Below are 25,036 nucleotides of genomic sequence, written 5' to 3' on the forward strand. Positions count from 1 at the left end.
TTACAGACACGTGTATGAAATTTCATAGTGCCTGTTATGCAGTGGTTCTAAAGCATTCTCACACCCAGCTCAGTGTCCTTTCAGCAAGGAAGTCATTAAAGCACCAATTCAAACTAAAATGAACCTTCTAGAAACAGAAAGATGGAAGCCACCAAAAGCAGCACTGGATTAGCACCAAGGGATCACTCCCAGCTCACCCTGAGCAAGTGCCCAGCTGACTGCAGTGCTGCTGATGCAGAGTGTGTGTGAGCAGCTCACAGTCTGAGCAACCCAGGGACTGCTGAGCAAGGACAGCACTGCCACACCCTCCCCATCCAGCTTCCCACTACAACTCCCCAGACCCTCAGTGTCAGTTCAGCAGACCTGGAAGAACTCCAGGCGGCAGAGGAGATCGGACACGTAACTTCCCAGAGGCTTCAGTGATGGATAGGATTTGGCAGCCCACATTGATGGCACTTTTCCCATCAGCATGCTGTTGAAAACATCTTCAAGCTCAGAAGACATCAACACTTGGCCTTTAATGGCTTTGCCTATATTAATGAGGCTGCTCCGAACAACTTCAGTAAGCCTTGAGAGAAAACAAAGGAATTGTCATTATTTACTTCTCACTACCTGGCTAAATACCCCCCAGTCCAACTTGAATAAGGGTTGATAGAGGTGGTAAATGTCCTGTCAGAAATTCCTTATCTCACCTGTAGTTATCAAAATTCTCACTTTACTTTAGAAAAGCAAACAAATGAGAGACACACACACAAATAAAAGACAGTGAAAACTTTCACTCTAGATAAGGGAAATCAAGTGACAAGAGCTTTAAAGCTTGTGGCACTCATTGTCATAGTGTGCTGTGAATACTGGGGCCTGGGTATCAAAAAGACTAAAGTTGGCTGCTCTACCTTAGCACAACAAAATCAAATGTGATTTAAGTTCATACTCCAAGAATACAAGTACTATTGCTATATTCAGGTTTTCAGCTGCAGCTTTCAAGTCTTTCTGAAGGATTCATCCAAAGCAGAATCTAACATATCAGGAAAAATGTACTGTAAAAGGCTTGTTCAAGGTTTGTGAGCAGCTAGCACCAATGCACACAAGCATATTTCAGTTTAAGAAGTACAACACAAAACACTGAGCCATACCTGTTAAATCTAATTAGTTCTTGCCTAAGAACTGTGTTCATGGACTCTTCATAAAGTACTGGGTATGCCTTCATCACTTCTTCCATATCAAAGCTAGTTGGTAGTTTGGATAGGATGTCCTGTGCCAAATCTTCAACAACTTCCTGAAGTCACAAGTTTGCAGTGAATAACAAATATTCCTTTTTTCCCCTCCTATTTTTATTGAATAAATTCCACAAAACACTACAGATTTTATATTTTTCTGTATAACCACATAGGTATTTTAGTCCATTTTTACAAAGATACAGTGCTTTTATGCTCTTACTCACTTTTAGTATCATCCTGTCTGTCTCTGCATGTGCCTGCTTGCTCCTTCCTTCTCAATAATTTTAAATTTGTTAGTAATTTTTAATTTGCAACAAAGTTTTAGGTGATTTCTAAGGAAACAGGCAGGAGAGCAGACAAGCACAATCCTATTTCTGCCACAATGAAGGACAAGATGAAGCATGCAGCATGAGCAAAATAAGGGGAAGACCCCATGAGTAACCCAGTCACAAGAGAACCCTTACTTACAGAATATTAGACATCAGAGAATATGATCATTACACAACCCTGCAGGAAATGAGGAAAATGAGGAAATTCCACTTTTCAAGAATCCACTTGTGTATAAAATATAGGATGTCAAATCTGAGAGGCTTGAAATGTTATTTATCCATATCTCAAAGTGGCATGGATTTGGCCTGAATAAACTGAGCTGCCAGGACATGTGGTATTAATCTGTTTGAATGCAGAGTCATGAAGGTACCTTCCATCTTTAAAGGTGCTATGCCAAATCCATCTGCTTCTCTACAGGGACATTCACATCTACTCCCAGAGCTACAGACATGAGATGAGAGGTGTTGGATTACTCTGAGAGCTAGGACATGCCAGGAAAGGGCACCTTTCCAGACTGCACATTGATCTTTCTTCCCCAATTACCTGAGGGGACTTCCCAGCTCCCCCTGCTTCCCTAGGCAAAGTCAGGAGCACTGCATGGAAAAGCTGGTTGGTCTCCTGGTTATCCTTGGTGATGTCTGCATTTTCATGAAGTCCAAACACTTCAGGGTGTGTTGTAATTGGCAAACTTCGTATGTACTCAATATAGGACTGTAAAAGAAACATTCAGATACTAGACATCATACAATGTGATAGTCATAAATGATCCAACTGGGACAGAACCTTCCCATTTACAACTAACTATGGTAGTTCCCTGTTAAACACATCCAGGAACTGACTGACTCTCCACAGAGATAAATATAAAAGTTCTGAGTGATTCAAAAGCTCACGGAGGAGTTGTTATTACCACCCTCGTGTAAGTGGCAAGAGAAAGGAAAGCTCATTAGAAATATCCAAGGAGTGCTGGTAGGAGTCACAGAAGGATGCTGGATGTGTCATCCCTACAACTGTGGGATCTGAGCACATTCATTATCTCTATGCAGCTGTTAGAAGGGAAAAAGAGGATGGAAATTGAGTATACACACATGCCATTCCACCTCTCCCTCCTGATTGCTGCTTTCAAGGTCAGACTGGTTGCAGTCTGACACTGCAGAAGTACCATGTAAATTCCTGCAGCCTGACTCCTGCTGGCCTTCTAGAACTGTATTGGAAACCTGCACAGGGGTGGTTTCTCTCTTCATCAAAAAATGTATTGGATGATCTCTACATCCCCACTGGAGTATTGCAGATATTAAGTACCAGATTCATATTTCATACACAAGATACATTCTGGCATGGCTTTATGATATTATGGGGTGTATTTTCTATTTGTTGTATTTAGCATTATCCAAGCACACCATAGGCAAATTTCTTCCCCAATAATTCAGAGAATTTACACTTGTCTTCTCACCTCATAGGGGCCATGTGGTGGTATGTAGTAGTCACTCCCAGCTGAAAGCATGTACTTCTCCTGCTCTATGTCCTTGTTGTAGACTGTGGAAAGAAGGGACAGGAGAAGACGCCTGTCTTTATCATCTGTCACTCTACCTCCATAGTTACACTCCCCTGGAAAAAGACAAAGAAAACCAGGACAAAAACCTGAAAATTAATGAACAAATAAAAATTTCATGGCAATAACATGAAACTCTAGTAAGTTGAAGCTCCAAAGCTCCAGATTTTCCAAAGTCTTTAGGCTTTCTACTTCAATTAATTCAATGGAAATTAGACACTTGAACATCTAAGGGCCAAATTTATATGTCTTGATGATGGAAGGTTTAAGGAACACTATCAGTTGGTCTGAGAAACTGCTACTTATGTCCCAAAATTCTTTTTCATAAAGATAATCATAATATTAACAAAAATTAAGGATGACAAGGGTGACAAAGGAGGTGCCAAAAAGCAGCTTATCTCCCTGGAGAAAGAGAACAGAATAGCCACAGCAGCTGAGTTATTTCCACACATTAACATCTCCTGCTTTAAACCCCTGAGTACTACCACATCCTCTGGTGAGACCCCAAAGCTTCCTGTGTCAGTCTCACACTGATCAGCAAAGGTGAACCAGAGGCCATAGAGGGTTTTATTTGATGAGCATGAAGCAAAGACCAGGAGGTTTGCTGGGACATCAGTAACTGTAGCCATATACAAGACAAAACAACAATGACATCTGAGGGTTTGGGATCCAACTCCAACATCCATCCAATGACAACCACATTGTTTGTGGAAGGCCAGTAAAACCAATCAGTGTGGAATCCACTCAATTTGTTGAGAACTCACCAGTTTATCAGTGTATCAGCTGAAAGTGCCCAGCAAAGCCAACTAACACATGTGAGAGGATGTAATGGCTGTACCTGTCAGATAGGTCAGAGCTTCAAATGGGATTTCTTCATATTCATTCAGAAACATCTGGATCTGTTGCATACTGATTCTGAGGTCAGACTCGTTGAATTCATATGGAATATTCCAACCTGTTCAATTCAGAAGAGATACACAGGGCAGTGGTGCAGTGTACTGACAGCTGGGCTCAGGAATGGTGGTGCTGGTACTGCACTGCTCCTACAGAGCTGAAGATACAACTGCCAGATAGTCTAGAAGCAGCCTGGAATATACCAGGCTGTTTATTAAGCATAGGCATTTTGTCATCACTATATTCCTGAAAATTATATTTTACCTGCTTGGTACTTTAAGCTAATCTGGACACAATGAGAACAGAAGTTTTAATTAATTTATTGATTTCAATTTTTAATCTGCCCATCTATTAATACTGTTTGCAGATGAAATTCACAGTAACAGTACAACAAAACAAGCATGCAAGCAGACAAACAAATAAGAACATACTCCAGATGAAAGAATCCTTCAGAAAACCTAAATCCCTAGTGCAAACCAAAAATAGGGTTATTGATGTTGCTATCCTTCTTCACCCAGATAATTGGTCACACTAGCAGTAGATGTTACATTAGAAAATGGCCTCTGGAAAATTCACTTTTACTCTAAAGCAATAAATGAATGTCTTCATACTGGAAGTTCAGTGCTTATTTAAACAGCTGACTATTAAAATAATGACAGTGGCTTTCAGTCAAAATATAATATTTCCTAACAGCAACCTGTTATGAGGAAGAGAGACTCAGCTGGAATGCAAGACTGAGAACTTCATTTACACAAGTGCAGAGCATAAACTTTATATAGTTATAAAAATGGATTCTCTAAGTCCATACATTTGTATACTATGCAGAAATTCTATATAGTTTTCTACATATTTGAAGATTACAGAAAAAGCTGAAGCACAAATCTTATAGCACATATCTTTTTACTGCTATGTTATAAACAACACACTGCAGCTATATGGATTTTTTTCAAACCAAGTAAATACATGCACTAGGTTTGATAAAACAAAGTATGCACACAAGCAACAAAACCAGAATAGAAGGTGGCATATTTTTAATTATAAAAATTTAAAACGGATCTGAATTTGATTGTTACTAAGAACCACAGTAATAAGTTAATAGTTTAGTAAGCTATAATTTCATGTAACTACTGTATAACATATTAATTTGAAAAAATAGTACTTTCTAGTCTTCCCCAGGGTAATACTTTTCATAGCTTCAAAAGTAGCTTTGGCTGAATAAAAATCCCTGCAAATAACAGCTTTTAGACTTTATGATGTTCTGTACAATGCAGATTGCACTCTTGTAATATTCTTAACAGTACTGCAGTTAACAGTACTGCCTTTTTACAGAGAGACTCCAGCAATGCATTTCAAAAGCACAAATCTTTTTTTTTAAATGAAGTGCAAAATAATCTAAAACTTACCCAGAGGGCCAAAGTGCCTCCTTTCCTGCACAACAGCATGGAAAAAGCAAAGACCAAAAAGCAGTTTTTGCCACATTTTTGGCTTTTGGCAGCTTTTAAAAAACACAGGGTCGGAGATGGGATCGTTCAGGTATGAGCGAAGGAGGTTCACTCTCATGCCTTTTGGAGGCTCATTTGTCATTTTGATGCCATTCTGGAGGATACTAACAGGAAACTTTTCTGATGGATAACTAGTTAGCCACAACCTGAAAAAAAGCCCATTATTAAAAAATCATACAACAGTAAGAGTAGTAGTAATAATAATAATTTTAAAATCAATAATATACTCCTGCATCTTGATCTTTAAAAGACTAAGTTTTACTATTTGCTTAACTATAAAGATAACATCTAAATTTGGTCTAAAATGTAGGCATAAAGTAGATTATATTGGAGAGATAGAAAAGATGACCTCCTAATTTTATCACTGCACATAAATTATATGAATGTCATACTTAGGCATTCTTATAGAAGTAGTTTAATTTCTTTTTAGTAGTGTGTTCAGGAAACAGGAAATGCTCACATTAATAAGTGCAAAATACTAAAACTCCTACCTGAACTTATCATTGGTATTCTCAGGCACTATAACTTCCTCACAGATTTTTTCCAAGGCAGGCATCCAGCTGGTTGCAAGATGGCAGTTTTGTAACACTACCCAGGTTCCATCAGTAATAGCCTGGTAAATCATTTTTTCTGCTATTGGGCCCTGGCCCTGGCCCAGTGAAACCGTTTGAACACTTGAGCTTCCCATGCTAACATCATCAGCAAATTTTAGCAAACCTGTGATGGCAAGTTTTATACATGCAAAAAAATATGAAGTCTATTAGGAAGTAGAATATGTTGTATTCATTGGTTTTATAATCTAATTAAAGGGAGAAAAATCAACAAATATTTTACTCAATTAAGAAAAATAAAAGAAAACACAAAAAAACCCCACCTCAACAACCCAGAAGTAGTATCATATGCTGTAGCAGTCACTGTGTCTCTGAGGCATATACTAAAATATTGGGGTATAAGGTATTAATTAAAAAAAAAGAAAAACAGAAAAAAAAACCCCAAAAACTAGCCAGGTTAAATGGCTGACCTCTTCTTTGGCCCCAGGTGTTCAGTTCCAGGCTGCACAACAGCCCTCGACTCTCTGTTGGATGGGTACCATTGTTTATGGGGGTTGAGCTGCAAACTGAATCTTTAGATCTGGCTAAAAATAGACCTCCAACTTTGCTATCAAAATCAGTACTTCCTGGAAATACATCCTTATGGTATGGCTCCATATCATAATTCTTTTGGCAGAAAACCAGATTTAAAAATAATCTGGGTGGTTACACTTTAAAGGCCATTCAACAAATGTGTTTTTAAGTGTGGCCTATACACCATTTAATTAGTAACTGAGAGGGAGGAAACTTACTGGAGGAGGGGCTGCAATAAAGACTGGGGCAAACCTCCAACACCCACTGAAAAAATTGTAATGCAGGTACAAATTATAAACTGGTCTGAATGCTTCAATCTGTTAGATCCCCAAATTGCTGCTCAGAGACCGAGACATTTCATCACCACTACTTTCATTCCACCCTCTAACAATTTTACTATCATTGTTTATATATGGGCAGATGCCAGTGTTTGATATTCCTTCACTGCTGTATTGTACTTTAAAGATTCTTTAAAGATCAAATGAGGGGGCCTACACTGTTAACAGTTTAGTCAGACTCAGTGACATTTAACCAGACAAAAAAAGATTTTTTTAATACCAATCTCACCTGCCATAGGATCAGCACCAGGTGATAATATAAAAATCAAAGGGGCACAACAATTTGAGTCACTGTAACTTCTTCCAAGATCAAATGTAGGTGGTTCAATAAATGTTCTTCCCATGTTTTCCACAATGAAGATCTGCACTGCCGGGACAATTTTGTCAGGTCGCAAACACCTGAGAATAACCATGCGATCTAAGCCCGTCAGTGAGTTCCAGTCATCTGGGAAGGCTTCCTCATGGGGCCTGACAGAGTCATAGATTGGCTTCCACTTGGAAGAATTGTCTCTTACGTGTTCCATCAGTCCCTGCAGGTTGGTCAGGCAAGATGCACGGACGAGCTCAGCCCATGATTTGTTAGACAGCCAGTCTGGAGCTGGATTGGGGTGAGGATTGTCAAGAGCAACCCCTCCTGTCAGCAGGAAACGCCAAACTGCATCGTCTATCTGGCCTTTTCCCTTCATGATGCCTACTGTTAGGAGGAAGGAGAATAACAGCTTGTCCTTTTCAAACAGTGAACGGCAGACATTATTATAGATGCTTACTGTGAAATGGTCAGTGATATTTCTAATTCTTTCCTGCAGGCGTCCACTCTTAACGCTTTTAGCAATAGATTGAACATACAAGTTAATGAACCAAATCAATGAATACTGGTACATAGGCTCAATGTTAGCCAGATCAGAGATGCAGAAGAAGACAACAGCTGAATGAACAGCAACTGGCTTATATCCCATCCGAGTAGAATCTATTTCCTTCTCAGTTACAGAGGCAATTTGTTGCTTTTCAGAGATTTCTGCAGATAACTCCTTGGATGAAGACAAAATATTAATTGCTGTTTCATCCTCTAAGATGTTTCCTTCTGAATGGGAAAGGACCTCCAGGATTTTATCTTCTAATTCCTTTAGTTGTTTCTTATTGGCTGCACTTTCTAGAATGAGTTGGTTTTTTTTTTCTTCTAGCTCAGGCTTTTCCTTTGCAGCTACAATTCCAAGAAGCTGGTCCTGAAGACCCAAAGGTGTAATCATAAAATTGAGCAGACAAACTTTCACAGCCACTTCAGGATAATAATGAGGATTTCTTAAGTGGGTTGTCATGTAAAACCTGAAGTCTCTTGAATATTCAATTATATTTTCCCCTAATTTCATGTATTCTACTCCTTGTTGTTTGAATGTTTGCTTTAATAAAATAGGTTCTAAGAAAGCATCTAATTCTTCACCAATATTTTCTAGCAAGACTGGTGTTCCAAGCTGAAGAGCAGTTTCTAATGTCCTCACATAATGTGTGTCAGATAATTTGATAACTGACAGCTTGTTAGTTTTCTCCATATTTTTAATCCACTTGTTAGCTTGCCTTTGAGGATCTATCATTAAAGCCCATCTTCTTGAGTTAGAAACAATTACACCATTGTCAATGGAAAAAGAATCAACTGGCAATCCAGCAATATGCCATGCACGGATTTTGACTGGATCCCCTAATGTATTACTTAAGCTAAAATCACTGGAGCACGGAATGTTCTTTTCAATGCACAGATCCTGCCACTGCTTTTGACACTTCAGGCGATAATCGACAGTAAAGGCTCCCAGATAAGCCACAGTTCCTGATGACAACAGCACATCCCCTACGAGGTCTATGTACTGAATTCCTAACAGCCGTGCAGCTTCTGTCCACCTGTCCTTCTCTCCACCCAGACCACTGATCAGCTGTTCAGCTCTCACAAGCTTCAGTGAACAACGTTCAATATTATTCTCTAACTCTATCTTTTTGTTATTCATTTCATCAAACTCATCTTGCAGAGCCTGAAGGCGATCGACAACCTCCTTAAGCTCTGCTTGTTTCACTTGCAGCTTCTGCATCTGGACGTCCAGGATCGCTTCGGCCTCCTGCAAGCGCTCGCGCTTTGGGGCGACCACTTTCTGGACACGGTCATAGACCTCCATGGCTCGCACCCACTTGCAGAGGCCTTCACAGGCAGAGGACACGTTCTTTACAACCTCTGGCTGAAAATCTGGGTGATTCATAAACTTCTCTCTAATTTTCTTCATTATAGCAGGAGGAATTCTATCCTTGTCAAATGATTTTAATCTGTCAAGGAACTTAATATCTGAAAGAAGTTTTTTGGCTGGCCCCCAGAAGTCTTCAATCATTTTACCTATATTGCAAATAAGACTAAAATCAGGCTTAATACAGGCATGTTCAAACTGAAAAAAATACTTTGAAACATAGTATGAAGAATTAACATCAATGATATGGCAATTAAATTTTACTATGCAAAGACCATTAAATAGTTCGGGAAAATCATTACTTAAAGGAATTAATACAGGACCTTCAATGGCATATTTATTAATTGCATATTAATTCTAAATTAACCAAGCATATTAAGGGAAACAAATTACTATACAGTCTTTCTTAGCATCATCTATTAGATAAATCAGTAACTGTAGAATTATTCCTTCTTGATCTAGATAAGATCATATTGGATGAAAGGCATTTATATAATTCTTATTTTTAATTATGAAGGGTTGAACTGTATAAGGTAGAAGAAAGAAAAGGGTCTCTTTTCTACCTTGCAAATCCTGTGCAATCCCACAATCGAAACCACACAGAAAAATCTTGTTAGAATAATGTATGGCAGAGGCATAACTAGAGTTCCCTCTCCCAGAGTAACTGATAGTTTGGAAGCAGGGTTTACAAGGAGAAACACAGGCATATGGTGCACAGCACACCTTCAGCACCCAGAGTTCCTCAAGGCAATGCAAATCTCAAGGCTGGGTCAAAGCAAGTTGAAGAGATGACTTTGTGCTGGTGACTGGGATCATATTTACAAAGCTTGTACAACAGTATCAGACAAGGGCAGTATGTGCATGGCACTACTTGGTGCACTTGTCACTGCCAGCAAAATGCACCCCCAGTGCACACAGGTGCATTCATGCCAGAAGACCTGACCAGCACACCACAGCAGCACGCACACGCTCCTGGGGCAGGGATAACAAAAGCTGTGTCATTACCACTGCCACTGGGGTCGGGTTTCCTCTCTGGTTTAACTGCCCTCATGACACAGATACTCTCCATGACGAGCTTGACAGGACCAGGTGGATTCTGCATGGATTTCACAAGAGTGATGTCTGAAGGATTCAGGGTGTTCAGAGCTGCCTCTGCTGCCTCCAGAGCTGGCAGAGCCTCTGCAAGGTCTGCTTCACATTCATCCTGTGAAGACATTGGGCAAGCTGTAAACCTTCACACAGTACCAGGCTGCAGCCTGATCACCCCACTACAGCACAGCCTCACAGAACCTTCTCTCTTGTTCAGTACCCATTAACTAGACTCTTCACAGCATTGTGTTTCTAGGAGAGAAAACTACTTGCACAATTTGACTGCACAGTTTAAAGAGGGAAGGTTTGTAGATAAATTAGTAACTTCCATAAACTGAACTGATAGTTGAAAAAGTCAGATAAGCTTTCAAGATCAAAGTCTCTCTGGTTTAGCAATGAGAATTAAAAAAAAAAGATTAGATATAGTTGTTCTTATTTAGATCTTACAGTGCTGATCAGGTGAAAAATGGATACTGTGTAGCTTAAATTCTTTATCATATATTCTGATCTCAGCAATTACCCATATTAAATATCACTGACATTTCCAGCTAGTTACAGAAAAAATATTGAAAAATCTTGAGGCTTCCCACAGGAAATTCTGTGTTACAGACATCTGGCTGTGGTATTACCTCTAAAGTTATGCCCAATAGGACTACATGCAGCATATGCCAAATTACCTCAGCTAACTCTGAATTAACCATCTTTGGGCCTGGAAACAGTTAAATTCATTTTTCAAGCTGTTGAAAATGAGAATATATTAGTAGAGAAATAAGAGCTATACAGCTTTTGGAATGTGAACTAGAAAGGGAAGCTGTGCAGGGCTGTGAGATGCAGTCAGACTCCAAACAGCCCGAATTTACTGTGTTTTTATTAGGAGCATGTCATTCATCATCTGCAATTTTGTTACTTTAAGAGCTTGGCTCACCCCATTAACACATCATCACATCATCACAGCTCCCATTTACTTGGAACCCGTCCTGCTCCAGGCTCAAGCCCTTGTGCTCTACCTTAATTCCCTGGGCAACAGCAGCTGCATCATTGGCCTCTTTTTCATCTGCTGACACTATTGCCTTTTTTGCATCTACTTCAACTGTTTCCTTTTCAATCTTGACCATCATTTTATCTGTTTCTGCAGACGTTTTAATCAGTTCAGGCTGAAGATCAGTCAGTTCTTTCTGCATGTCTGCAACCTGATGAACACAACAGGAAATCAAGAAGAAATCTGTGCAAACATTGCATGCATTTTATATCTTGATGCCTTAGGAATAAAGACTGGAAACCTCTATAGTAATACAATCTAAAAAAGGACATGTGATCTAAAGAATTAGTTCTCTAGTTTATTTTTGCTAAGAGCTGTTTCATTTAATGTTTCATTGATTAGATTTTAAAAGGTATATTTGTCATCATCTATAAAATACACTTGATTTTTAAGCTTCATTAATGTCAATAATGAGAAATATATTGATTAATTCTATTTTTCCATCACAGTCACTTTCAAATAATGAAAGTCAAAATAATGCTTCAGTGCACAGGTGGAAAATAAAATCCAAAAGAAGCTTGGAATGGAACACAGAATTTGTGTTACAGCAACAGCTGCAAAATGGATCTTCTTCTTCATCCAGCAAGTGTTTAGAAGCCCCTTTAGTTTGTATCTTGGAAAGATCAATCCCTGGATCACATGGGTTGAAAAAGGAATTATTTATCTGGAACCTGATCAATTTTCCTGCTTGGAATCTACTCAGAAATTAATGCTTAATATTGCCTTATACTGCTTTTCAATTTTTCCCCTATTTTGGAAAGCTGAGGTAGATTCTCCATATGAGGTTTTCAGAAAATAATGAAATGTATAATGTTTAGTCTTCAACATTTAACAAGTACCTTCATTTTAATTCTGTTTTCCATTAACAGCTATAATCCAAATGTAGAGATCACAGTTTCTTTAACTTACTAAGCAGAAATCTAACTTTTCCTGCTGGCTTTCAGCATCTTCATCTGAAACTTACTTGTGAGGATGCAAATTCAAGCTTTTCAAGTCCCACAAGATAACGAGTCCTCATCATGTCAACTTCTTCCCTTTTTCTGTTCAGCAGGGTCTTGAAGGTGAGAATCAGTTCCACGTAGGAAGTTGGTGTCACGTAGTTGTGTCTGCGCAGCGTAGCGTAGTACCCGACAGAGAGCTCTCTCACGCTTTCTTGGAAATATTTGCACACTGACACAACCCTAGGGAAAAATTTTCCGCATTACTTTGAAAATACTGTCTGTCTTTAGGTCAACTATCAAAAAATTACTCTAAGCTTATGAAGTCATATTAGTGTTAGGGAAGGCAGAAATGTATTTTCCTCATTATTAGAAATATTACGGACTCTTCTCAAAGAGTGGTGTGGTTTTGAGAAACATCAGATACATATGTCTCAGTATCTTTGACTTGCACTGAAATGCCAGAGTTGGCTTAGCTTTGTCCATTTATAAGGACAGATCAAATACATTGGGGCACAAAGGGCAGGGAAACCAACTTTTGCTTCACATGTTTCTTGAGAAATAAACTCATACTCTTTTCTAATGTCATCTTTGAGCTCAATATCTTCTAAGAACTTGTTAGCAACCATTTCCAAAGCATCTGTAGGCCAGGTTTGGAACCAATCAATGGTGCAGCAGTTTATCAGTGAAGGGAACATCCGTAGTCGATTCCGAAATGCATCTCCAATAGGACTCATGGCTGCAAAAATAAAAACATGATCATTACCTAAGTTTCTTTGCAGTTAGGAAGGAGAAAAACAAATAAACTCATTCTAAGAAACAACATATTGTATACAGACCTAAGACAATATGCAAATTTTTCTTCACCCTTTCAATAAAGAAATTGTACATAGCAAGAGGCGTGGCTTCAATTTTCCTGTTCTCCATCCTTGCTGCACTTTGCATTTTCTCAACAATTTCAGCTTTCTCATCCGCTGCGAAGATATTAGGCACATCCCCAGTATTTAAGAGCATGTTGATATCTTCTACAAATGATTCATCCTTTATTTGATTATCGCAGAACAAAAAGGACAAGTTGTTGTTACCAACACCTGTTTTCAGCATGACTTGTTTAATATCATCTTTCCACTCACTGATGCCATAGGACTTGGTGATTTCGATCTGGAAGAGCTCAAAGGAATTCATGAAGGTGGCGAGCTTGGTCGCGCTTTGCCGGCCGCTCCCGCCAACGCCCACCAACAACAGGTGTCCATTATCCTGTTTCAGTACCCTGCATATCCTGGAGATGTGCTCAATGGCAAACTGGAACATGACCAGGGACATGGGGGCCTTGCTGATATTGTTGTATTCCTCAAGGTAGTATTCCATCACGCTTGTCAGCTGCTTTAGGTCTGTGATTTCATCATAAATTTTGACAGAACTACTCGGCTTTAAATAGTCTCCAAAGAACAGGGCACGAATATTATCATCAGTGACTTTTCCAGTAGGTGAGAGATGACTCAGTACCTAGCAAAAAGACAAGAATCAACAGATAATTCTAGCTATTAGAGAATTATATTCCTTAAAGTCGTAATAATCCTTATCTACATAGCATTAATACTGCAGAAAGCTCTGCTTTTCACTGTTCTAGTTACAGCCTTGGTCTGGAAAATAATACTGTAGGCTGACATGCAGGTTTCCACATATGCATACCTCACAGAGAAATACTGCTGTCAAATACAGGATAGTTCTAAAAAGGCTTTTCAGAAAGGTACCCACTATACCCATGGATCATCCAAATAATTATCGTGGGTAAAAACACAGATAAATGCTGTGCAAGACATTTGTTTCATTCCAGCTGATCTTCTCTACTAACTCAGAATCCCTCAGAAGTTATGAATCATTCTGATATGAATACTCAATGCTGAATAGAAGATTGTCCATACTTTTTAAATTCAGTGATCAAAATATTGCAAAATGCCTCCAATATTGATTTAATTTCAATGTTTAAGTATTTCTGAAAATGCATCAGTATCATCTTGGACCCAGCACATTAGCCAAAAATACCTTATTAAAGTTCTGCTTGAAGCTATTTAATGTTGTCTCTTGTACCATCTGAAAGAAAACATTCTTGTCCTCGTCATCAACCAAGCGATCATAGAAAACTCTGTAAACCTCATGAACCCAAAGTCTGATCAGTTTATCTCCATCCTGAAAATGGAAATACAAAAGAATGGGTAAATATAGCTCAGGCAGGATTTGTTAAAAGAGAAAAGGTTAGAAATGTCCATCTGGACCCTGCTACACCTTGTACTAAACTCAGTGGGAATCTTTCAATCCCAAGGCATTCAGCACATGGCCCAGCATCTGCTAACTTAACTGGATTCCTCACCTAGTTACCAACTTGTCCTTCCTGCCAACACAAACTGGGACTCTCATGTCAAAGCATTTTTTCTCTACTGTATCAAATAAAATTGTATTAACAAAATGACAGCTTTCTCCCTCAGAGACAGACAGAAAATACGTAACAAGGAGTTCAGGGACTATTCTGATCTTAAACCCTGTAAATCTATTGAAATCATAGTTCATGTATTATAAAAATAATTAACTTTTTTCACTGCTCTCTCCTATGTCAACATAATTAAACTACAACTTACTTGCAAATGAGTGTGTGGACAGAGCAGAACTCCTTTAATAACCCTGGAAAAATCCCGTAGATTAAAGACATAGTGGGATTTTGAAGGAGTTGGGAGAAAATTATCAACTGCCAATTTATACAGCACCGATGTTGCTTGGACCATCATCTTACCCAGCCTTAAGAAGGAAAAGAAATACAATTTTAACTTCTGCAGACAGGGAAAAGACAAAGCTGCTACAGTAAATAGATCCCATTACCTCAGAAATGAAGAATCAAAGCCTTTACTGAAGTGCCAGTCAGTAACTGCAGTAAAAATCTTGGTTAAAATGTCATCATTGAAAGCACAGATAGAGACAATATTCAAGTGCCGTGTGAAGCGTCCTGTAACACACACAGAAGGATGCAGAGAGTTTTAAACAGTCAGATATTTTTCTACCTTTCAGCTTTCTTCTTCTAGGTTTGCCTGTCACTAAAAAAATTTGTATCTGGCACCAGCTTCATAATTTTTGCCCTACCAGTGAAGCAAAAGAAATATAAACTGGATTACATTTTCTATTAGTATTTAACTTAAAACAACTGTTTTGAATATGTAAAACATGAATGTCCATTACAAGGCTTATTGCCCAATTTAAAATTTCAGCTCACATCAGCCTTTTGATTATGATGACACAGTAAAACCTTTACAAAGTCAAGCATCTTGTTACTGGCTTTCACCTAAAAAGAATCAGTCTATATACATGAGTAAATTTTAGAAATTTAGCTGTATCAGAAGTTATTTTCCTCCTCAGAACACACAGAGTTATATCTGTATCACAGTGTTTATAAGAAGCAAAGCAGCATGAAGTGCCTTATAACAATGCAGCTGTATATAGCCTGTAAGAATGTAGCTACAGCTACATTAGGGCTTTTATTTACATAATTTTTTCATTATATTAGAAAATATAACCACCCTTGTGGTTCTGTGACAGGAATCATGGACTTGCAGGTAACATTCCTGGAAATAAATGCAGGCAGCCGGCCTTAACAGCAGGAGATACAGCTTCAGAAGAGAGTTGCCAGAGACATGGTAAGCAGATGTATTCCCTCCCTTTTCCAAAGAATAGAAAACAGAAAAAATCTCCATCGCTAATTTTAGAATAACTTCTGTCATTCACAGTTTAATCAACTCTAAAAATGGTTTCTAATGGTGATTAAACTCCCTCTGGTAGAGGTATAGATTTGAAGTTGAACATAACAGACCTTTACTTGGAATGACCCACTCAGTCAATGCACCTGTAGATCCACCAGTCATAGATAAATGACTTTGCCATCAGCAAACCTGAACCCGCCCCTTAACTTCAGTCTGCCAGATAACCACCTGCCACAGTAATGTATTTCCTACCTGTAATGTCATTCCTGCCTCCCCCAGGGGGACCCATAGCTGTGACAAGCAGGACATCTATGATACTGATGTGGGATGCATCCTTCCTGTCGTACCAGTGCCCGTGATCAATCCATTGCCTGAGAAGCTCAATAGCTGGCTGGGCTCCATAAATTTCCTTTTCAGGCATGTTTAGGTCATCTATGGAGAACACAGACATTGAATAAAAAAACCTCAGTGTTTAGGAATTCAGTTTTCTTCTAAGAAGGAAAAATAACTGAACTAGAGGTAGGAAAAATAGCTGAACTAGAGGTAGAAAAAGGCTGTGTGTTGTTATTCCTGCTGCCCATTGAACTAACCAAAATCAAATACCAATACACTTCACAGGCATAATTAGGGTGATGGCTTAACTTAGTGTGGCTGGTGATTTTGTTTTATTTCACGTCACGTCCCACTGCAACTCTAAGAACTCTTCTGAAGACAACCACCACTTAAACCTCTCAGCAAGGGCAGTGCTAATCCTTTGGTGATCCCTCTACGCCCCTTCCAGCACAGGAGATTCTAGGATTCTCTGGATGCCTGAAAAAAACACTAAGGCAATCCAAATTTACTAGTCTTGGTGAACCACTTCCTTTGCCTAAAACCAGAACAATAATGAGCTTTAAAAAACGAAAAAAATATGTCTTACCCACAAAAATTATAGCTTCTTTCCCTGCTGGAGGTCCAAATAATCCTTTTCTTCTTCTGTCCAGCTTGGACATAATAATATCCTGGGTCTGGTTAGCAGATGTTCTTGCAGAGAAGTTGATGAAACTCGGGATGTATTTTTCCTTTGGAAGTTTCAGTAGAAAGTTGTTTGTTATAGCTGTTTTTCCAGTACCAGTGGGACCCACAAAAAGCAAAGGAACATTATGCTCCACATATGTTTTAAGAAAAAACATTTGTCTGGCAGTTTCCATTGTTGGAATGATCAGATCAGATACCTGTTACAGGAAGGTAAAATAAAACATGAAAATCAACATTAATATTTGCAAGCAACTACAGGAACCCTGTAGCACAAATGCATTTTTAAAATTTCTATTGTCTGAGAACCTGAGCTATAACAAGGTTCTAGTAAATGCTATGGCCCCACTTCTTGTTCATGGCTTATATAGTCAATAGCACAACCAGTATTACCTATATTGTGGTTCATGGACATTACAGAAAGCCTGGAGAACTACAGAGTCAAGTATGGCCTAGTTCTGTTCCCCTACTGTGCAAGGGAAAGGAATAATAATATGGAAATTTTTTTCTCTTCCTCATTTTTAACTTATAATTAGCAGCTGTGGATTTGATATCAAGAAAAGATTTTCAGCAGCAGAATGAAATGTCATCTTACATCTCTCATGTACTTAAGACAATGGCAACTATATTCAGTGGAATGAAAAGCTGAACAAGCTTAAGTTATCTTGAAATTTCATGTGCAGATCTCTGCTGTGCTTCCCTTCCATTCAGTTCACAGCTGCCATCAAAATCTGAGTGCCCCTATTTGGAAATGGAGGGGATCCAGGACTCTCAGTACTGTTTCCCACATCCCAAAGTCTCTTTGCTTGCTTTCTCTGAATAATTCATAGTACAATATCATGAGATCAGCCACTGAAAATAGAAATGAAGGAATGGAAATTCAGGCTTTGGCTTTTTCCCACCATGGTTTCCCCAATATCAAATGCTGTCAGAGAACAAAGCAGAACCCAAATTTTAACCACCAGGCAATCTCAGGGCTCCATGTGTACCTGCAGTGCTGAACTTCCAGTGTTAGTGGTACCAGAACTGAAAAAGCATGAAAGGGAGCTCACAGAGACTAATGAAATGTTGCAAAGCAATCATCCAACAGCCTAATATAGTTATTTATAGCTCTAAATTATTTAGTCAAATAATTATTTTCCATAATAAAGATACCAATGTGCACCTTAGCTGCTGGGGCAATAACTTGCTCTTCCTTTGTGATGTAGTCTGTCCACATGTTCCATTGCCCATGGCCACGCTTGTTAAAATAGAAGTCAAAAACACTCCCTGTTAATTGAAAAATACAACATAGGAAAACTCACTGATTAAATTATAAAAATAATCTTCATTAATTTTAGTGTGAGATTTCCAAAACTGTGAAGTAATGGAAGCTTTCTGGTACACAAGATACACCCCCACCCCCCCCAGTGCCATTATCATCACTAAAAGATTTTAGGTCAGATTCAGCCACAGTGTTTGAGTATAACTGGAGGCATATGCTACTCCTGGTTAAAAGAGACAGGGAAGGGCACCCAACTGTGCAGCCCGAGGCCTGGCAGATGGTGGCTCTGCTGCAGACTTAACATCTGCCAGGCACACCAAGTGCCAAGCTTTCTTACTGCTTTATAACAGACCAAGCAAGCACAGTTATGAAGAAGCACCTTTTTCTGGGAAGATATTGCTTTTGTTAAGCTTCACATTTTTAGGGCGTGGGTTTTGCTCATTCATTCCGTTGAGCAAGTTGCGGTAAAACGAATCAAATTTTCTTCTGCTGTCTGCGTCGATGATCCCTCCAATTGTCCACACCAAAGCAAAAAGGAAAAGGGCCTGCAGCCACGAGGTGATCTGCTGAGCAGACATGGTTTCACTGTCCTCTTCATCACATTCCTTAATTTCATCTAAAACACATATTTTATATTTCAGTTAAAAGCCAGTAATAACCATAAATCCCAATTCAAAATGCATTTTTTCAGAAGTATCCTGAGACAAAAGTAGAGCACTGTCTTCAGTGGAATGAAGCCAATCTACAAATGGAGGATCTTGTCTGTGTAAAACACTGTTTACAAATAAAAATGAAATTAGAAGAAAAATAGTCCTAACCCTTTTCTTCAGATGGTAGCAAACAGCAAGCAAAACATAGAACATACTTGCAAGATCGTGTTTGGTTTTGTAATGACACCAAATGTTTCCAAATGTGAAAGCTCTGTATGCAAAGAACTATTAATAATACTGATCAGTGAGATCATTGACTGTGTTATATGAACTCAACAGTAAGGAATTCCTTTGCCATTTCCTTCCATCTTATAAGCTGCATTTTGTCCTGGGACATGGCAAGAGAAAAAAGAAAAATTGAAATAAAACCAGGTGGCTTAGGGTACTTACCAAGGAGGGAAGAATAGAGTTTCATCAAGCTGTTACTCAGGTGAAGAGGGGACGTTTTTACCATGAATTTGCAATGATGGTCAATAAAATCTAAACAAGGCTCAACTAGCCACATAAACAAGTCATTGACCTACCAGGAGAAAAAGAAACAGCTGTGTGATGATGCAGGACTTGCCACATTCCCCACTGTCCCTCAATTCACCCTCAGTCAAACATAAGGCATTAGAAATTGTCCAGATTAGCAGAGAGATCAGGAAAGGGCCCGTGTGAGGCAATACTGAAATGTTCACAACATCTGTCTGATGGTGAAAACAAGTTGCTTTTACCATAGAGAAGTTTTCAGCAGGAATTATTTTACCCACTTACTAATCCAGACAGCAGAGCAGAAGCTCAGCCTAGAGAGACTCCTGTCTTGCTTAGGCAACAACAAAATTATTCCAACAGAAACAAAGGCAAGGATTTCATCCTCCCTTAAGAAGAGGCCCCTACAGAGGACCTAGTACAGATACTGTGCCACAGCAGAAATTCCAGCATGCTGGGGCTGACTGGGGCCTGCAGGAGTGCCACAGCATGTAGGTAAATACTGACCATGGCTGGTGGTATCTGCTCTCTGAACTCAAGCTGTAAAACAGGACAGAAATCAGGACCTACCCTTTTCCCAGGGAATAGTACTGAAGGAGATACACTAAAGGGTCAGGCTATCTGTTGCTTAAGGAATAATTACTTTACCCTGATGAACTAAGAAAACTATAAATAAAGATCTCTTCTAGTCTTGGTACTTCTTTGAAATTTGATTCTAATTTCCTGCAAAAACTCAAAGGAAGTCTTCTCAAATAATATAAGTGAGTTTTGTACAGCTCCAATCCTAATATTATTCCAATTATTTTACTAGATTTCAATGCCCAATAATAGTGATTTTAAATTTTCATTAAAAGCTGATTCTCACCAACACCTATTTTTATTTGCATCTACAGAGAACATAGTACAATACCCAGCACAAAGAGCTCTCCTCCTACAAGCAGAGAGGTGAAAAAGGCTTTGAACACTAAACTGTTAATGGCAATAATAAAAGTTTTGATTCTGCATGCCTGCCTTTAAGTGGGCAAACTGTGAATGTCACTTTATAGTTAATCTTCTAAATTAGACCTGTGCAAAAAATGAAGTCTCGCACCAGCTCTCTGTGTTCTTCCTTCAGGTTTGGAGGCAGAGTTTTCATGTAGGAATCCTTCAGTGGCTTCCAACCCAACTGTTGTGGGTCCATATAGATCATACCACATCTGGGAAGAACAAACACATGTGGTAGAGGAATAAATGTGCAAGGTGGGACAGCTGAAGCTTGAATGTTCTCACATTACCTGCTGACAGTTGCTGGAGATGCCTGCTCCAAGTCTGCTGGCTCAAAGATTAAACTCATTTTTGAGCTCATCTGAATTATTTCACCGCTCATCAAGCATAACTGGAAGAAGAGCATCACATAAACATGGTCTAGTCATGTTAGTGCTGATCGTACAGTCAAAGCAATGTCTGTCATAAAATCACTGAACATTCCCCTTAGTGTCACTCCTCATTCATTCATTTGTATCCTTACAATACATGATATTTTATGACCTTGTCTCAACTTTTCCATGTCTTACTGTAAGACTTGCAGAGACACAGAGAACAATGCTCTAGCTTTAAATAACTGCAAGAAAAAGCAGTTATGATCTGCAGCTTTTTTAAAATTCACTTATTTTCAAGGTAATTTAAACAAGTTCAGTTTTCAGTCACAGAGCTGAGTCCATGTATTTCAGTTTCCTAAAAGGGTTAATAAAAAAGTCTCAATGATCAACCTCATTTCAATAAAGAAGGAGCAAGACAAGACTTCTAGGGCAAAGTATTGGGTTAATATGATCTAATACCATCTAAATCCACTCATACAACTGAGAAAATAAAGCAGCGCTTTTAGGCACATCAGCCTTTGCTGAATTTCACACCTCCTTAGAGTAACGTAGTAACAATACTGCCATTACTAAAATTAAGTATGTTTATTCAAGAACAAGCATAGGGGCAAAAATTAGGCTACCTTTTTGTTATCATCCAGCACAGTGTTCATGTTCTCTATCCAAACTGCATCCACAGGGCCATCAAAAATAATCCACTTGCGATCGTCTGTGGTAGAAGATGCTTGTTCCCTGAAGGCCTTTGCAAGAACTCCATCTGACCACTCGTGGCTTACAGGATCAAAACTGCCATACAACTGCCCCATGGTAATGGCTTTGGGATTAATAACTTTGTACTCAACAGCAAACTCATCCATGCTGTTTGCTGTGTAAAAAGGCAAATACATGAGGTTGAGAATTTGATAGGTTAGTTTTATTCAACAGCTGGACAAGATGATTCCTGAGGATCCTACTCCAGCTGCTCAAAGCAAAAAACCCAGATATGTGGTATCTAAGTAGCAGTAAATAAGAAATCCCCTTACTTGTACAAGGCAAGCAAGAAGTCTGCTGTAAAAAAAAATACATGTAAAAAAGAAAAAGCAGAGCAGCATAGATTTCATATATTTATGGGAGCTACTTACAATATCCTATCAGAGCTAATTATTTCAAGAGTGTTATGCACAAATAAAATGCCTAAAAAAATGTAGAAAAACATAAACACATGAATATGACTTACTATTCCAGTAGATATAGAGAAAAATATTATCAGACAAATATACCAGACAAAAATAGTTAAATTAATAGAAATTCTGCAGTCAAGAAAGAAGAGTATAGGACAATTAACAACCTGGGCACATCTCAGCACAGAAAAAATAACAGTCATAGAATTGACTTCATGGAATGAGAAGCTTGTGGCTGGACAATGTTACCTGCACACAGATCAGCCAGGGCTCCAGCCAGCACTTTGTATGAACTGGTCTTCCCACTCATAGGATCTCCAACAATCATGAAACCATGGCGCACCAGCATCATTTCATACACCTGCCAGGGACAGGAGAGCCACTCCTTAGATGGCACAAAAGAAGTGTTACGTGTTATGTGAATGAAAATAGAAGTCTCCATCCTGCATTCAGATGTGACACAACCAGATCTCTGCACTCTGCTGGCTGACCAAAGCCTGAATCCAAATCAGAGGGCAGTCATGCTTTTATGGCAATTCTCACTGGAACAATTTAAGAAGTCATTTTCCCCAGGCATCCTCCCTTTCTCCTTGCTAAATGTCATCCCTCAACTGCAACAGCAGCACTGTACAGGGTGTGAGAGCACTAACCAGACACTGAAGCTGAAATCAGTGATTACCAATGAACTGACAAAAAGGGACTGAAACTACAGCTCTGAGCATCTGGCATATGGTCAGTCCCATAGAGAATGATTTTGGACTGCAAGAATGGTGACTTCTTCAGTCACCCCACAAGATCTTGTCAAAGCACAACTCAAAACAAAACCACCATCAAGCAGACCTGTAAAAACTCCTAAGCAGATTTTTTTATCCTGTTAAGGCTGATATTTCCTGTTTTAACTTCCTAACCAGTTAACACTACCCCTATTTAAATGAAAGATACATTATGGTTTAGGAAGCAGCATAAGGCAAATCTGAACATAAGGCATGAAATCTGAACTGCTGTTGGAGAGGCCACTGATGACACTGGCCCAGGCCACACATTTTTACCCTTGCCATTACCCTGTCACTAGGCTGCACAAGAAAAAAGGTTAAATATTGTTTAAAAGGTCCCCAGTACTAGTAAATGGGAGGCAGTGGGAACACAGGTCTGGAAGGGAAGCATAGGCAAGGTCACCTCTTTCAAAACTTCTCAAGGGGACTTACAGAACTGGGAACAGCCTGACTCCCAGTCCAGCATTCTGTTCACTGGGCTACACTGCCTCAATTAGTAACAGATTCAGATCAACTTTCTATCCTGAAACACAAGCCCTACAGTGTGGCTGCACACATTAGCTCCTTCACAGACTGAATTACAAAATCACTATGACCAAAACAGGCTTTTATTCCATGATTTTTACTCTGTAAAAATACCCCATTTGTAATATTCCATTAATTGGTAAGGAAATTATTAGCTATTCATGATGACACAGACAGTGAATGAAAAATGTTTCTGCTCTCAAGCTTTTCTTCCCCAGAAGTATGTGAAAATAAACCTGAATAATTTTTCCAATGAACCATGGCACAGGCTGAAGATTCAATTTTTCAATATTTTCAGTGAGTGCCTTGATAAATAGGTCATAGTCTGGTGTAGGAAGAACCACTCCAGGAAACAGGTCAGATATGATACCCTGTTAAAGAAAGACAGAACACTATTTAAACACAGGTTACAGAAAGAGAAAATTCCCAAGTAAAACAATATCCATACAGATAACAGGAGCTTAAAACCAAATGTCCTCAGCTGGCCAGAACTAACTTCTAGGCAAACTGTAGCCATGGAAGTATTCTGTACACATGAAACAGAAACCTGTGCCTGCAGTTTTCATGAACACCTTGCTACTGTAAAAAGAAGCTTAACCTTTGCAAATTTTCCCCCATCAGGATTACACAAAATGGCGTGAAAGTAGTTGAAAGAATTTCAGTGATTAAATAGAATGGTATGTGCTCCAAAATTTCAGAGCAGTAACTCTGGCTGTGCTTCTACCCTAGCTTTTAGTCCTCAATATTGAGTGCTTTGTATCTTAATTTATTTGCTATTAAAGCAGCATGCAAACAGAAACATCATCATTTTTATTCTGAACTCAAATTTCTAAATTACCTTAATTTATCCACATCTCTTTTGGAGCCAGAAAGCAAACTTCAAAGTATGATTTTGAATGAAACAGCACAAGATTATTTTTAACAAGATATCATCTACAACATTTTATAGAATAACTTTAAAGGCACCATTGAAAGTTTGCTTTTCAAAATAATCCTAACGGAACCAAGGAGTTTCTCCAGATCAGTGGACTGAAATAACTCTACATAAATATGGCATCATCCAGACCAAACTGTTCCAAATTAAGATAATGACCTATTTTTGTGAGTTCTTATAACAGATCTCATCATCATAAAACCTAAAAGACGCTGGCCTGATACCTTACCTGAAACAATGGCACATCCTGGGACAAGAACTTGGCCAAATTAACATCCAGCAAAGCCCGAAGCAACAAGACACTTTCATTTTCAGCTGGGTACTTCAGTTTCAGGTTCCCTGCTGCTGTCAGGACAGATTTCACTGCACGCATCCCATAATCATAGTGGTGCTGAGATGACAACTGCTCCGAGCACAAACGGTAAGTGGCAACAATCTTCTGGGCAAGACTGTGGATAATAAAATATAGCATGTAGAGTGAAAACATCTCACCATGCAAGGAAAATAATTCACCTTCCTATATACACAAAGTATCTGCAGTGATTCTAAGACACAGCAGCTGACAAGATGGCCCAAGACACCTGGGAAACAAAACTGCTACAGAATGTGTGCATCATCTAGGAATTCTGTATGATCTTTTCATACATTTTCCAAATGATTCTGTGTAGAAGTGCACATCTGGCAACATGAGGTGGAAAATGAGAATTGACAAGAAAGCAGAAGATTAAATGCTTTCTAAACATGGACAGCCTTCCATTTATGCCTCAAACACACATATATGCCTTATAGAGGAATGAGGTATATCAGACCCAACAAAGGTAGAAATTTCAGCATGTCTT

At 38.9% G+C, this 25,036-nt stretch overlaps 1 protein-coding gene across 2 annotated transcripts in view; it reads right to left on the bottom strand.

Annotated features, from left to right (window-relative positions):
- Nucleotides 1–25,036, bottom strand: part of DNAH3 (dynein axonemal heavy chain 3) — a 62,075-nt gene that overhangs the window by 7,346 nt on the left and 29,693 nt on the right. For both annotated transcript variants that reach the window (XM_064390022.1, XM_064390023.1), the window contains exons 34-60: nucleotides 24,427–24,646; nucleotides 23,500–23,634; nucleotides 22,215–22,326; nucleotides 21,429–21,670; nucleotides 20,722–20,822; nucleotides 20,538–20,643; nucleotides 19,367–19,496; nucleotides 18,646–18,882; nucleotides 18,168–18,271; nucleotides 16,908–17,202; nucleotides 16,241–16,420; nucleotides 15,117–15,240; nucleotides 14,879–15,035; nucleotides 14,289–14,432; nucleotides 13,082–13,748; nucleotides 12,816–12,981; nucleotides 12,269–12,485; nucleotides 11,273–11,455; nucleotides 10,182–10,380; nucleotides 7,184–9,325; nucleotides 5,984–6,209; nucleotides 5,394–5,638; nucleotides 3,935–4,051; nucleotides 2,998–3,152; nucleotides 2,091–2,258; nucleotides 1,134–1,276; nucleotides 364–568 (exon numbers count right to left, since the gene is read on the bottom strand). In XM_064390022.1, the coding sequence (XP_064246092.1) occupies nucleotides 364–568; nucleotides 1,134–1,276; nucleotides 2,091–2,258; nucleotides 2,998–3,152; nucleotides 3,935–4,051; nucleotides 5,394–5,638; nucleotides 5,984–6,209; nucleotides 7,184–9,325; nucleotides 10,182–10,380; nucleotides 11,273–11,455; nucleotides 12,269–12,485; nucleotides 12,816–12,981; nucleotides 13,082–13,748; nucleotides 14,289–14,432; nucleotides 14,879–15,035; nucleotides 15,117–15,240; nucleotides 16,241–16,420; nucleotides 16,908–17,202; nucleotides 18,168–18,271; nucleotides 18,646–18,882; nucleotides 19,367–19,496; nucleotides 20,538–20,643; nucleotides 20,722–20,822; nucleotides 21,429–21,670; nucleotides 22,215–22,326; nucleotides 23,500–23,634; nucleotides 24,427–24,646 (7,120 nt within the window). The remainder of the gene's footprint in view (nucleotides 1–363; nucleotides 569–1,133; nucleotides 1,277–2,090; nucleotides 2,259–2,997; nucleotides 3,153–3,934; nucleotides 4,052–5,393; nucleotides 5,639–5,983; nucleotides 6,210–7,183; nucleotides 9,326–10,181; nucleotides 10,381–11,272; nucleotides 11,456–12,268; nucleotides 12,486–12,815; nucleotides 12,982–13,081; nucleotides 13,749–14,288; nucleotides 14,433–14,878; nucleotides 15,036–15,116; nucleotides 15,241–16,240; nucleotides 16,421–16,907; nucleotides 17,203–18,167; nucleotides 18,272–18,645; nucleotides 18,883–19,366; nucleotides 19,497–20,537; nucleotides 20,644–20,721; nucleotides 20,823–21,428; nucleotides 21,671–22,214; nucleotides 22,327–23,499; nucleotides 23,635–24,426; nucleotides 24,647–25,036) is intronic.

The sequence above is a fragment of the Passer domesticus genome, chromosome 15 (genome assembly GCF_036417665.1).
Source record: "Passer domesticus isolate bPasDom1 chromosome 15, bPasDom1.hap1, whole genome shotgun sequence".
In the NCBI taxonomy this organism is placed as follows: domain Eukaryota; kingdom Metazoa; phylum Chordata; class Aves; order Passeriformes; family Passeridae; genus Passer; species Passer domesticus.